Consider the following 14893-nt stretch of genomic DNA (forward strand, 5'->3'; position numbering starts at 1 on the left):
TATATATATATATATTTAAATATATGAATGTTTTTGATTGCAGTTACAATAGAATCACTGAAGTTGCTGTGTAATTTATTATTTAATAGTATAAAAGTGCAACAGTCGCAAGTATTAATCTCTTCTTTGCCTTACCTCATCGATCGAATTAAAAATTATATGACACATGATTCCTATGATGTCAAATTATTTGACGTGAGAATATTGTTTTTACTGACTGCACTAAATACATCTACGAGGGACATAATCAAAACTGATTTATATGGTGATGTATATCTTATTAAAATAATAGAGGAATTTGCAGCTCAAAATCAAAATAGCGAGGTAATTGTGAATAAAATAAAAAGATTTATTTAAATATCATTTATTGATATTTTACATCAATTAAAAAATTCAAATTTTCTTGTTTCTTTTAGACTGAAGAGACAGCAAGAGAGATAACAATAGTCTGTGAAGTTTTAAAAGTTCTATTTAATTTATATATACATTCTGATGATATCGGAGTTGTGGACCAAGAAAAATATAAGAATTTGGTGTTAATTTTGTATAAATTGTTAACTCTTAAATATTCAGTGCAACAAGATGACCTTGAAAGGTAAAATAATAACAATTTGTAATATCTTATAAATAATAATAATAATTTGTGATATCTTTTATAAGAAAATTAGTCTTATTTATAAGAAAATTATTTTTTTTTCAGCCATATCGTCAATTTGTTGACTGTGATACCGTTTAGTTGTTATACATCAATTATACAAACCAACAGCAAAAATTGCAAAGATGTATACCAAAACATGGATATGAGCGCTATATGCGTTTTACTTAGATTTTTAGATAAAAGATTAGAATGTAAAACACATTTACTAGAAAATTTCTCTCCAATAATTACTGCATTGGTTAGACTTGTCAAATCAGAGAGGCTTGTTCGCAAATACATAAGACTGCAGGTAAAATCTTGTAATAAAATTTGAATAGTTATTTTTATAATAAAATTTTTTTTAAAATTTACTCTTGATAAAGAAAAAAATTTTAGTAAATAATTTTTTTTTAATTGCCCAAAATAATAAATAATCTCATGAATAAATTTTATAGATTTTACCTCCATTAAAGGATGTGATGAATCGTCCTGAAGAAGGGACGACATTAAGGGCTAAGTTATGCAAGTTACTAACGTCGCCTATCACAGAGTTACGTGATCTAGTTGCAGAACTTTTGTTTGTTCTTTGTAAAGAAAATGGTATTTATCTGCCATATTAAAATATTTCAAGTGATATTTGATTTAGTGTTAATAATGTTATGATATTGTAATATCAATATTATTTACAGTTAGCCGTATGGTGAAATATACAGGATATGGAAATGCGGCGGGAATGTTTGCCACTAAAGGATTATTAGGGCGTAACCAAGCGGAAACAGCTTATTCTTCTGAATCGGAAGATAGCGAAACGGAAGAATATCAAAAATATAAAGAACGGTAAGCAATCGACGAAACATAATTGATTAAGACGAAACGAAAAACTTTATAAATAAACGGTTTTCTTTTATTTTCAGAATAAACCCAGTAACTGGATGTTTCGAGCATTCCAAACCAAATCCGCTTGAAGGCATGACAGAGGAACAAAAGGAATACGAAGCTTTAAAATTAGTAAATCTGGTTAATAAATTAACAAAGTGAGTAATATATATTGAGAGATTTTATTTATTCGTCACAGATCAAAGATATGCGTAAAGATATACAATCATATCGAGATCTAATGCTAAACAAAAGCTATTTTCATATATTTATAACATCATTATGTAAACCAGCAATATATTATCAACTGCAAACGCCATAATGATAATATTTTTCTATATATATAAAAAAATATATATCAAGATAACATCGTTGCTTAGGGAAGGAGTCGTGCGTCCTTGCCGCATCGGCGATGATGGGAAACCAGAACCGATAGAACATGTTCTTGAATTGCAGAACGAATTACCGAAACAGCAGTTTGGCAGAAAGGACTCAGACTCCGAATAAATATGTTATATATCTCCAAAATAGGACAATCTGTATATGTATAGATGTATCTGTCCGAATAAAGATATTTAAGTCGAAAATTTGTTCTGACATTAGGCCCGCACTAAATTAGTCGCTTCCATTAGATAAATATCAGTAACAATTGTTTACGTAAAATATATGATTATAAATATGCGAATATCGTATAAAAAAACGTTTTCTCATACATGAAATTGCGTCCGAGGTGATTACAGTGAATAAAAAGAATTTCATATTTAGTTGATTACTTTATTGAAAAAGAGAACAAAGAACAACATTACAAATTAAACAATTGGCAGGAAATAAAAAATATATAACAGTTTCCAAAATCACATGAAATATTTAAACATTACAATTTTGGTAAAATGTGTTATGTGCTTTGTGAGCATCACAATATATTATTATTGCATTGCAGCCTATGCGCAGACAAGAATGTATACTTCTACACGTTTCAAATAACTGCATAGTGATATCATTTGAGAATATCTTAGTATAGGACAGTACATATGAATTGACAAGTAATGGCAAATTGAGTTGATATGATGAAGCAATGTACGATCAACAAAGAACATTTATTTTCTTTTATTTTAAGGCTAAATTTGTCCATCCTATAATAAAATATTTTCAATATAATACATTTGACAAATATATAAGTAGCAAATGTTCCGTATCTTTAATTATGTAATACATTATGTAGATTAAAATATTTTTTTTTCTTTTTTTGTAAAAGTGTATATAGATGTGTATACGTATAATACCATAAATTTGAATATTTTATATAAAAATGAAACTAAAATTTGGTTTCAAGATAGAAAAAAGCTGATTTGCGGTAAATAAAAAGAAAAAAAAATAATAGAAGAGAGTTAGATCTGTGTTACAGATATTTCGGGGACTAGTCTTGACAAACTTTGGAAGATAAAAAATCGTAAAACTCGTAAACTAAGAGATATATATAGATACATATTTGAAATACTTCGAAATTCAAGTAGTCCGACAATGGGGGGTGGGTATGTTCAATAAAGGCTGAGTAGTCTCAAAGGGAACTGATTTGTGTGTACACAGTTGATCTCTGGACGTGTATAACTCTAAATAATACGTTACATTACAAGATGACCATGCTCCTTGGCATCCCATTAGCATATAAAAAATATATTGGTATACACGCGCTTTCCATATTGCATTACAATTTACCTTTTTTCGTCAGTTGTACTATTCTTATACAGTTTACATTTTGAAGTGTAAGTGATGTCGGAATATTTAAGATCTTTTCTTTTTTTTTTCCCCCAGAAATACCTCGTTCTATGCAAAATACCAATGGAGGTTTTTAGGAAAACATGGTTTACACACAGTAATCCGCATTATCATTTCGTGACAGCTGTTACAACATTTGTATGTGTACAACATAGGTTGAATCATTAGAAAGTTCATTTCAGATATACATAGTACATGTTATTTAGTATGTTATTTAGATAGATTTGAGAGAAACGACACTAGAAACTAATTTTGCATAGAGAAATGTGATGGAGCCAGGCTTTAACTTTTGGTAAAGCACAATTGCTCAATGTAGACGCTTATTTTCGATTACGCAATAAGCTGCAAATGAGCTGTAAGAAGCTTTAAGAATCAAATGTCACTTTACCATAAAAAGTTTCTCTCAAGTCAGCCTCGCGATCACTACTTAAAAGTAAGTAGAAATACGGAGATCACCGAACGGATATATTCGAGGGTATGCTACTCGACAAGTTGACGCTTTTTCAGCATACCGGATTGGAATGCAACTGTATGTAACGCGGTTTTAGTGGTCAATTTGATATGTAAACAAAGTACCTCCAAAAAGGAACGTGTGGTAATATCCAAAAATAAATATTACACGTGTATAGGGCAGATGGCGAAAGCGTTTTCTTTACCCTTTCTCTCAGCCTGTTAAGTATTACATCGAGTAAACTAATGCAAAATAAATAAAGCTAGTGCTGTTGAGGAATGAAACCAAGTAACAGTATATACGCCATTAACATGCCTTTCGCGTTACTTACTTTCTAAAGATAGAATATATATATATATATTAAATATTTGTACTTTAACTGACTAAGCAAGGATTTAATCGTAATTTTTTGTCTTCTTACTCTAAGAACTTCAACACTCGCGCGCGACGCAACTTAAAAAGACGAATAAAATAAACTTATAAGGAATAAAACAAATTGTAAGCAATAATATACATGTTATATAAATACTCTGATTAGTCTGTTTTGGCACTAAAGAATTTAATTTTTCTATCTCATACGAAGTGACAGATAAAAATGATCGATTTGGAATGTAGTTAAATTGTTAAAGTAAAATCAACATCAATACTCATTATGAACTAATCGCTTTTTTCTGCCTTTTCCTACGAGGTAATATGACAAGCTGTATAGAATTCCTTGTCATTCCACCTCAGATTGAGTATTTGAAATAAAAGAAAAAAAATGTTAGCAACAAAAATATAAAAATTAAAGCAATGACAATAAACGTGTGTATGTGTGTATCTGAAAAGAACACAATTAAAATGAAATGAAGTGTATAATAGAAACCAGTCAATAATGTTTCTTATCTTTTCGAATAAGATATAAACTGTAGCGAGAAATTTATAAAACCAATTAAACAAAACAATATATAAATAATATAAATACACATTTGAAAGCAATTCCGTTTTTCCGGATTGCCCGAATAAAAACGTAATAGATCAAAATATGTATAGCAAGCTCGTACCACGTATTCCCCGGCAATAACTACCACGGAAAAATGATCTAACGTATCCAAATAAGTACGCTATAATAGCGTCAGAAACAGCCGATCGAACACATAATGCTTGCATAAAGATAAAAATTAATTATATATATATATAAGACAATGTATACGAGCGAGTAAGGAATAAAAATATTACAAAAATAACGCGGAACGCTTATACATAATGAGCTATGGCTTTTTTTTCTTTCTCCTTTCCTTTTTGATCATAGATTGTTTACCCCTCTTTTCCTCTTGTAAAAATTCAACTTAAATTATGCTGAAGGCATAAAAAAGTAAAAATTAATCACGGACTTTTAATGTATAAGCCATGTCGAGTAAAATAATATGGAGCTGTTAATTCGAAGCGCAATTCGTAAGATAACTCTTTTCGTGTTACGCTTTTCTCCATTTATAACCAGCTATATAGTGTTAATTGGCCATGCCCTAATCAATATAGCGAAGTCATACTCTTTTTTTTTTTCTTTAGGATTCTAGGAAGACTATGATTAACCGTAGGCTAGAATTCAGTTTATTTATGTCGTGTCATGTTAGTCCTATTATTTATATAATTGTAGCTGTCTCATTAATGCTTGTGAACATTCGCAATAATTCTTATTGTATAATATATGCGACTCTTTTCTTTTTTCTTCTTCCTCTTTTGAAAATCAGGAACATATTTTTTCGTGTGATATATAGCAACGATTCCTCATCAAATACACGACATATTTTACGATTGACAAATATTGTGTCGATTCACGCAAATCGTACGCGAAATTAGAAACAGAGCAGCCCGAGGGCTCGTAAATGTCTTCCTCGTGTTGCCAAGTACTGTAAAACGTAGCTTGTAAAAATTTCGAGAGCAATTTTGTATCGGGAAACAAACGTAATCGCGCATTAATTCCGATTTACAAATAAAACAGGTGACAAGTCTACAATTATTAGAAGGAAATGGAAAATTATAATTTTAACTCCACGGCGAACGCAAAATAGAAAGATCAAATAATTCTTTGCTTGAAATTATGTCGGAGAACCTGTGGCACCTAAAAGGCCTTGGAAGTTGTATAGCAATAAAAATAGTACTGCTAAAGAGTAATACACACAAAACCTATCCCATACTCGAAATACGATCTTCGATTACACTGCCAGTTGTAAAACTGTTTAGTGTGAATAGTTATGAGAGCTTTTAATATTAGTTTAACAAGGTAAGCAAAGTTTATCTATTACGTACAGAGTGACTATATAATTCTATACATATTAGGATAATAAGACTTTTGAGATTGTAAAAATCATCAAAAAATCTATCACAATTACCATTTACGTAACAAGTAATTCTCGTTCCTTTTTTTTATATATTATTGTTGTAATTTAAACATCAAGGCAAATAAGGGGTGAATTTCAACAGTGGCCTAAATTAGCCAAGTAGTCTTCCACAGAGATAAAAATATGTAAAGAGTAAATCTATACTAAAATATTCAAGTATATATAAGGTGAGCGTAATATAATAATTTTGTGAGGTAAAAGACCCTCTCGTTAATGGTCATCCATTCGTTACACTATGAGTTTTTTTTTAAATATGACTGGCAAAAATTTTGCAACATGTTCTCTCTTTATTTTGAATATTTTCTTCTTTTTATATTTAACGCGTATCATTAGAGACGATTGATGGTCCGCTCTGCATCTGTGGCGTTATTGTGCTTGTAAAAACACCTTGCAGGCGGCACCAACGGTATCTCACATTGATACACTTCTAATCAATATTTACCTAGCAACAACATCAGAGACTCTTTAAGGACACAACTTATCCTGACGATACTATTATCACAGGCATTATTTATATAACTCTGCTAACCATGACTATTAAATATTTCAGAATTAGTTTTTCTTTTCTTTTTTTCTTTTTATATATAAAATTAAAACTTCTAACGTTACACGAGAGATGAGTACGACTGATTAGCTTAGGTGTATGTATGTAGGCTTCGTGCAATTTACTACAAATGCCGATGTTATGCGCGAACTTTAAAATAGCCTCCTAGTACTGCCCTTTTTTGTTTCTCGTTTGTCTAAATTTTTTTCATTTGCTTCACACGAGTAATGAAACCAGACATTATCGATATAATTTCCTGTATGCAAACGAATTTGATAAAGCTAGTCAAGTATAAATATATATATATATATATGTATGTATATATATATAATTATATGTATATATGGATGTGCTACCTAGCATTTGGTATGGCAAGATAGTATTTATAATTAAACGTTATTGTAGATAATGTAAGGTAACACAGTGTAGCAATCTGCCAAATATCCGATGTATATATTGTATACACATTGCATTTTAGTTCAATCAAATCTTAAGGCTGATCATGTAAACAACCCTAAAAAATATGTGTATTTCTATATATGTATGTGTCTTATGTGGTTTTTCTTTTTCATGTATTATGTTAATATATACATAAATAGAGGTTGTTTAGCAAACTGTACGTTATTTCCTTTTTTTTTTACATAGATAAAGTATCGTCCCTATATAATATACCGGTGGTATATATTATGTACTTATGAATCTTATATAATATATTACACAAAATCGTTCCCCTGCATTGTAAAAAATGCGCGGGAACGATTTCTGTAATTTTATAACAAATACATTTACATGGTATGGATACATTATTCACTAGCACCACGAACCAATAATTCACACACGCATATACGTCGTATTCATATGATGGACCATAATAAAGCATCCTGAGTAAATATTGTAACCATTATGTGTCTCGTCTAATTTTAACAATGCACAAATGGGATCTACTCGTTTGTCTTGTAAGTGTAAATAATTATTTCATTTTTTTTATACGCTCAAAGTATCTTTTCTGTACGATACTTTTTATATAAGATATTAAATGTTTGATTTTCAACATACCATAATCTATTCCTTGCACATTAACGTTGTTTTTATATTATGTTCTCAACTATCATTTTCAAACGCGCAGAAAGAAATCAGGAACATAGCTCTTATTAAGCTTCGTGCCTGCTGCAATGAGGAGTATTGTTTCATTCTCTTCTTTAGAAATACGATATGATAAGAGCAGGAAGTACTATCAACTACCTCGCAGCATGCAACGTTCTTTTTTTTCGTTTTTTTTTTCTGTTAAGCGAAAAAAAATTTTGATCCTCTCATCGTGAAATTTATCCTGCTGAATTTATTAGTTACTTAGAAGCTCTTAAAGGAAAACTTTTTAAACGTAATCTGTGCATTTACATGCATCTCTCTTGAAGCATCAGTTAGGACTAAGAAGACAAACATCCTTGATTAATAAAAAATCAGGATGAGAACGTCTTATTCCGAGCACGAATCGAAACCAGTGTATAGAAAGTGCTCGTCGGAGACTAGAATAATTTGATTTATAAACATACTTAAAATACTGACATGTCAAAAATGATGTACAACAACCAATTTTGACGGAAGGCCATTATAAATTGCTTTCTCTACTACAAGCGATCCAACTCGTTGGTTGGTTGCTTATTGGTTGATATAGCTAACTGCTTCTCTCTTTATAACTGGTTCCACTTAGTTAATTTAATTTACTTTGGCAGTTTACCAAAATGCAAATTGCTAAGTTACTATTATACTGTTTGGTCGGAGACGTACATTACCTTTCTGCTTTTTTTTTGTTTTCAACATTGTTACTTTCATAAAACGGGGACGCATTATATTTTTACAACTATTAAAGCTGCATGCTGCACTTGTTTCTATTGCTTTGATAGGCCCAATATTCGAACGTAATGCCTTGGGCATGCCTTTTCCATCTTTCGTTGAGAGCAGTTTCCAAAGAAGTTTCCATTTGCAGAAGGAAGTTATAACATACTTACTCATCTGATGCCACTTCACAATATATAAAGAGTGTTTAAAACAAGGACATGGTGGTTGTTTTTGGCCAGTGTTACAATATATCCTTCCGAAGTTATTTTCAATCCACAACACCGAGACACCTATAAAATATAACATTATAATATTTAAAAGCACTATTAATTTTAAAATTTTAAAATTATATTTATAAATATTTAGTAAAAATTGTTTTAATAAAATAAAATATGTATATTTTATAAAATATAAATATTAAATACTTAATTTTTACATTAAATACGATAAAAAAAGCCAAGATCGGTCAAATTTTAGATGTTACAAATAATACATTATATATTCTTTTATTGAATCAATTTATTCCAGATATAATTGCAAACCGATAACATTCGGTTTCAACACAATCATTCTGAAACGCTAATAATCCCTGCCTAAATTAAATTAGAAAGAAAAAAATTTATTGCGAAAAATATTACCTCAGCCAGGATAAATTAATTAAATTTTATTTTAGACTAATCACCAGTACAACAGTTTATTACTACTGGTAATTAAAGTATTATAATTAATATGTCAAATGAAAAATTGATAATTGACGGATCGATTCTAATCGTCATCCCACATGTGTACACATTTCGATTTTTAAAAGAAGTGACTGGAAAATGGTAAACCATTTCCAGAATTCAAATTTCATTTATATTTATATTATATAAAAAAATATATGTATTTAGATTAATATATGAAAGATATAATACTCTACCTTCACATATGGACATTCAAACTCTGATATTAAAGAGCCCGCTCTGGAGAAGACAGCTACATGGAAACGATTACCATGTGAATCCCCAATTAATACATCTCCTGCATCACTAATATCAATCCCGTTCGGGAAGTTTGTTACATTCTCACAGCCAATGCGACGCAGGAATTTACCCTCTTCGTTGAACACCACAACACAATGTCCTTTAAAGTCGCAAACAAAATATTCTTTGCCTAAAAATTTTATATACAATTTGATTATTAATATTATAAATTGCAGTTTGTCCAAGGTATTGACGAGCATAATTAATTATGTTAATTATAATTATATTTCATTGTAAATATTAAGAGTGATAAAGTGTGCTTACCACTAATTAATTATAATTATATTTCATTGTAAATATTAAGAGTGATAAAGTGTGCTTACCACTAATAGCAATATCACTTGGTTCTCTCATATAGTCACTACAATCAAACCACCTCAAAAGATCTCCTGTATCACTGATTACGAACACAGTTGGCGACACACTGTCAACAGCCACAATATGACCTTGACTGGTAACAGCTAGGCCAGCTACGATATCGATGTAACGAATAGCGATCTTCTTTATAAAGTGGCCATTCTTTGTAAATATCTGCATTCGAGATCGTTCATTTCCACGATCACATACAACAAATTTGCCATTATTTCTCATAACGGCTACTTTCCTAGGATACCATAATTGTCCCTCTTCTTTACCAGGAACACCAAATTGAAATTTGAAGGTACCAGTCTTATCAAAAATCTAGAATTAATATACCCACAAAATTTATATTATGTTTATATATACTTTATATATAATTTTTTTATATATAATACTTATTTGTGACATGTATCATTATGAAGTATATACCTGAATTCTATGATTATTTGTATCTGCAACGATAATATCCTCATCAGTCCCCAGACAAAATCCATGGGGCGAATTAAATTGCCCTTTACTGGGACCTAATTGTCCAAACTTGCTTCGGATATGCATAGGCGTTAATTTTGTATTCTGGGTTCTTGGATGAGCAGGATAATTCCCTGTTCCTGATCCAGTTACGTGATTGGCAACAGTATTTCCTACTACAGGCATATTATGCATAGAATCACCTATTAAGTCATCTAAAAATAAAACATCAATATTGGTAAACATATACAGTAACTAATATACAAGATATTTAATATTGAGAAAAACTTTTCTCTTTTAAATCCTTTATATCTTTTGTTAAGATATAAATGCAAAATGTATTGTATAAAATAAGCAAATTTTGATTTTTTTTTTCTGAGTAATATTAACATGTATACACAAAAATCGGAATTATCTTACCAGCACCCTGTGAAAGTATCGGCGAAGTGGAAGAGGACAATGATTGAAATCCTCCATTTAATAGACTATTGGCAGCCAAAGGACCCAAATTTGGGGTATCTACAATGGCTGGTGAAGGTCCACGTCCCAATACTAATCCACCACCACCATTAATGGTGGTATTTCCAAGATCTGCAGCAAAGCAATAAATATACAATAAGCAGAAATATAATAATACATGTTTCGTTAATCTTTTAGTATATATTAATAATTCTTATATCAATATTTCAGGGGCTAAATAATATGTATTTATACCTATTATACAATTATTTTCTTTCAAATTAAACTTTAGAATAATAGAAAATAGAGGTAATGCTAAATCCGATTTTAATTTTATCTTTCAAAAGTTGTATCTTATGAATCCTATCAAAAACTTGAAAATCAAATTTGCAACTTAACTCAGTTTAATTTATTTGTCAAGTTAAAATTTTCTAAAGAATACAATACTTCAATCCGAGTTTGCATTACCTCCTGTCGAAATATATTTTGAAGACATATTTTAAAATGTCATTTAAAACGAAATAGCATAATAGCATTATGTTACGGAAAAGAGATTTCTAATTTTAATGATAGCAAGTGTAACATACAAAAATAATTGAAAGTAACAATAAAATAAAATATTATATAGCACCTATAATATAAATTTTTTAAATTGTATGTAAAATATCTCTCAATATAGTTCTTAAAGTACCTGTGAATTTGTGGGAAAATCGGGAAATGTATGGGATTAGGTCTGGAAGAAATAAGAGAGGGAAGGACATTGGTATTACTAGAGTAACTTCATAAATCTTTAATGTTATACTTCTTACCTTGATTACCAAGAGTATTTCCTAATTTCGCAAGAGCTTGTAGATTATTAATGGCATGGCTCGTAGAACTTAGATCTCCAGCAAATAAATCTGCCAAAGTAAAGGACGGAGTTGGACTAGGATTCGAACTAGGTCCAACTACACCAGTATCGCCTACCATTTCTACTTTCTCTGCTAAACTGGCCAACTGCTGAAGATTATATTCTTGAATGCTAGTGAATCCATGAATAGGAACCGGACCTGGTGGAAGAGGTACAGGTGGTGGAGGAGGTGGAATATTTTGAGGACTTGAAGTCGGTGGAATAATGAATGAAGGTTCACCTTCAAAAGAGGATTGCATAGATGTGGGAAGTGAAATGGGAGAGCTTGTGCTAATAGAACTTGGACAACCCATTGAAGTGGTATGAACTATTTGTTGATTTGTAGAGACACCCGATATTGTTGAGATTGGTTCGGGATGAGGTTTCACTTCTAGTGTACTTTCAGTATGAAATTTTCCAAATACTTCCTGTAATAATTTTTCACAATGATTATTATATATAACTGGATAAAAGAATCTATAATTGAATAAAATATATTATGCACATATTCACCTTTACAGTTTTCTCAAATTGATTATAATCGGTTTGAAATTCAATAGAGAATGTTACATTATGTTTTGGTGTATTTTTTATTAAGTTCATCAATTGCACTCCTACAATACGCCGAAGTGCTAAGATTTCCACTGCATCGCCATGTTCTAGCAATCTTGAGGTAAAACGACAAGCGTCTTCTATTTTTTCTGCAGTCTTTTCAACACTGCAACAAAATTTCAAATATAACAGAATGTTCATAGAAAGAAAGATTTTTTTATTAACAGGACAGTTTTATTCTCGACAAATGTTATTGCTAAAAATTTTGTTCTATTTATCCTTTTTGATACAAGTATCTTTTATCTTCTAGTTTTTTTTTAATAATAATGATAAACAATTAATAATAATAACTAATTAAAATAACTAAAATTAAATATATATACCTATGAAAAGCATCCATAATTTCAAGTTCTCTGTTTGAATGCAATTTTTCGAGTTCACTTAAAGCATTGTCTTTACATTTCTCTAGTATGGCCTTGTAACTTTGAAAAGTTTCCATAATTAAATCTTTTGCTTGATCGTGTTGTACTTGCAGCTCACTAAGTGCATTTTCCAGTTGTACTGTAACTTGATCGCATTCAGTCATTTTTACTTTACTTTCAGTCATCAGGTTAATTATTTCTTCTTTTTGTCGTGGTTCTGCATCTGTCAGTCGTTCATATTGATGCTCTGGTGCTTTGTGTTCCACAAGCAAACACTCATTGCAAATAGGTTCCTGATATACATACAATTTAATACTTCTTAATTACAATTTCATTAAAGACATAATTATATTAATATAATTAATATAATTATAGGTGTACAATATGTATATACACAAAAATATTTTTTCATACATAAAAAACATTTTAAACATTTTTTCTGCAATATAAATTTTTTCGTCTCTTTAAAAACGATAACTACTTTTTTATCTTTCAACAAATAATTACTCATCATTTATAAATGTTAACTGACATTAATTCTTTTTTATATATTTATGAAAGAAAATATATTTTTCAATCAGTATATCAAGAATATCAAATATTATTTATAATTTTATACATTTAAAAATTGTAGAAAATTAGATTTGTAATTTAAATTACAATACATTAATAATATTATTTTGAGTATTTATAGATATTGCAATAAGATTTCTTAATACATGTTAAATGCCAGATGACAATTATAATACCTAAGTATAAAAAGACTTGTCCATTTTCCACTTACCTGGCATGTATGACAGTAAAACTTCATATTTTCAGCAGGATGGCATTCGCAAAAGATTGGCTTGTGTATTGGGATAGCTTCGTTGGATTGCTTCAAATCTTCAAAGGCAACTACTTTATGATGCTCGAAGCAGCGCATGAATTGATGCGCCGTGTTACAATTTGGGCACAGAAAATTGGCGCAATCCGAGCAACGCGCCACGGCGCTCTCTTTGGCCTTGCAGGAGGTACATAGTACTGCCATGTTCTCGATAGCGGACATATCCAATATATTGGTGAGAACATAGTCACACGTGAGCGACGCGGCGCCCTTAGAACTAACGGAAGTCTCTTGATGGCATACAGGGCAGCTTATAACAGAGCCCACCTTGGAATCCCCAGCTTCGTCCATAAGCAGCTTGTCCAGGCATGCCTCACAAAACACATGTAGGCAGGAGAGTACTCTGGGGGAGCACAGCTTGCTCATACACAGGGCACAGCCCTGATTATTGGCCTCTCCATTACCACACGTCATCTCCTCCAGGGCATCACCGGGGTTCCCGCTGTTGTTGTAGCCACTGACGGAATTGACGTTGTTCCGCTCGCCAAATATATCGCTGCCGTCGATCTCCTCGGTGCCAGCCGCGACGACGATGCCACCGTTGCTACTGCTGTCACTGCTGCTGCTACCACCACCACCACCGCTGCTGCCACCACCGCCGCCACTGCCGTTTGTCACCGTCGGCACCGAGGTAGCTCCCGACGGAACAGCCACCGTGGACGATGCCATCCTGCGATGCTGTTCGCGCGCAATTCACAAGGCGGGTGGGAGGAGGAGGGTTGCACTCGAGAAGGAGGGAGATGTCCTCTGATTGTGCTTCTATCTCTCACGCTTATGGACCCGTCGGATTGTCACGGGATAAAGGAGTTGGAGAGAGAGAGAGAGAAAGAGAGAGAGAAAAAGAGAGTTGGAAATTTTTCGTTTCCCGCTCGCTTCCTTGATTATCCTGCTTCTACTTCTTCTTCCTCTTCTTGCCTCCGCGTTCAGTAAAGAATGAGGGAGATGGCAAAGACTCTCGGATTCTCTCACGAAGCGCGCGATGCTCGAAACATTATACTGTCGGCACGCTCGCACGCGCGAGAAACAAAACACGAGACCAAACTCGCCCAGGCTGGCTCTGGTTGGCTTCACTGAGCTTCAGCACGACTGGGTCGCGCACCAGGGAAACGCACGCGGAACCGTGTATATGGATGTGTGCGCGCGCGCTCTCGCGTTAGAGGAAAAAAGGAAAAGAAAATCCCTCGCTCTCGCTCCTTCTCGCGAGCCTCCGTACGAGCGTCCGCACGCGCGCGCGCGCGCGCGCGAATTGCGTTCGTTGTGTATGCGCGCGCGACTAACGGTTGTCGCGTCGATATATATATATATAGAGGTATGTGTATATATATATATATATATAT

General features: G+C 32.1%; 2 protein-coding genes across 2 annotated transcripts in view; one reads left to right on the top strand and one right to left on the bottom strand.

Moving 5' to 3' along the window:
• LOC108685829 (synembryn) overlaps nucleotides 1–2100 on the top strand; it is a 3167-nt gene extending 1067 nt beyond the window's left edge. Inside the window, 7 exon segments of the mRNA XM_018190809.1 lie at nucleotides 48–324; nucleotides 417–595; nucleotides 701–947; nucleotides 1093–1237; nucleotides 1327–1474; nucleotides 1552–1671; nucleotides 1894–2100. Of these exon segments, the coding sequence (XP_018046298.1) occupies nucleotides 48–324; nucleotides 417–595; nucleotides 701–947; nucleotides 1093–1237; nucleotides 1327–1474; nucleotides 1552–1671; nucleotides 1894–2020 (1243 nt within the window). The 3' untranslated portion in view covers nucleotides 2021–2100.
• A 6165-nt stretch (nucleotides 2101–8265) lies between these two features.
• On the bottom strand, nucleotides 8266–14543 carry LOC108685828 (B-box type zinc finger protein ncl-1). The gene is made up of 9 exons (XM_018190808.1): nucleotides 13458–14543; nucleotides 12635–12966; nucleotides 12213–12417; nucleotides 11620–12127; nucleotides 10772–10942; nucleotides 10313–10566; nucleotides 9847–10204; nucleotides 9421–9653; nucleotides 8266–8791 (listed from the first exon to the last, which is right to left on the bottom strand). The coding sequence occupies exons 1-9, from the start codon at nucleotides 14223–14225 to the stop codon at nucleotides 8687–8689; spliced, it is 2934 nt and encodes a 977-aa protein (XP_018046297.1). The 5' UTR covers nucleotides 14226–14543; the 3' UTR covers nucleotides 8266–8686.
• Nucleotides 14544–14893: the final 350 nt, after the last annotated feature.

The sequence above is a fragment of the Atta colombica genome, unplaced genomic scaffold, assembly GCF_001594045.1.
Source record: "Atta colombica isolate Treedump-2 unplaced genomic scaffold, Acol1.0 scaffold160, whole genome shotgun sequence".
Lineage (NCBI taxonomy): Eukaryota > Metazoa > Arthropoda > Insecta > Hymenoptera > Formicidae > Atta > Atta colombica.

Bases quoted from the DNA above. Each gene is read 5' to 3' on its own strand.
- LOC108685828 (XM_018190808.1), bottom strand. From the start codon at position 14,225: ATGGCATCGTCCACGGTGGCTGTTCCGTCGGGAGCTACCTCGGTGCCG. The intron at 12,128-12,212 runs GTGAATATGTGC...AAATTATTACAG, and splicing joins AATTTGAGAAAACTGTAAAG to GAAGTATTTGGAAAATTTCA. The intron at 10,943-11,619 runs GTAAGAAGTATA...GCTTTGCTGCAG, and splicing joins AAATACTCTTGGTAATCAAG to ATCTTGGAAATACCACCATT.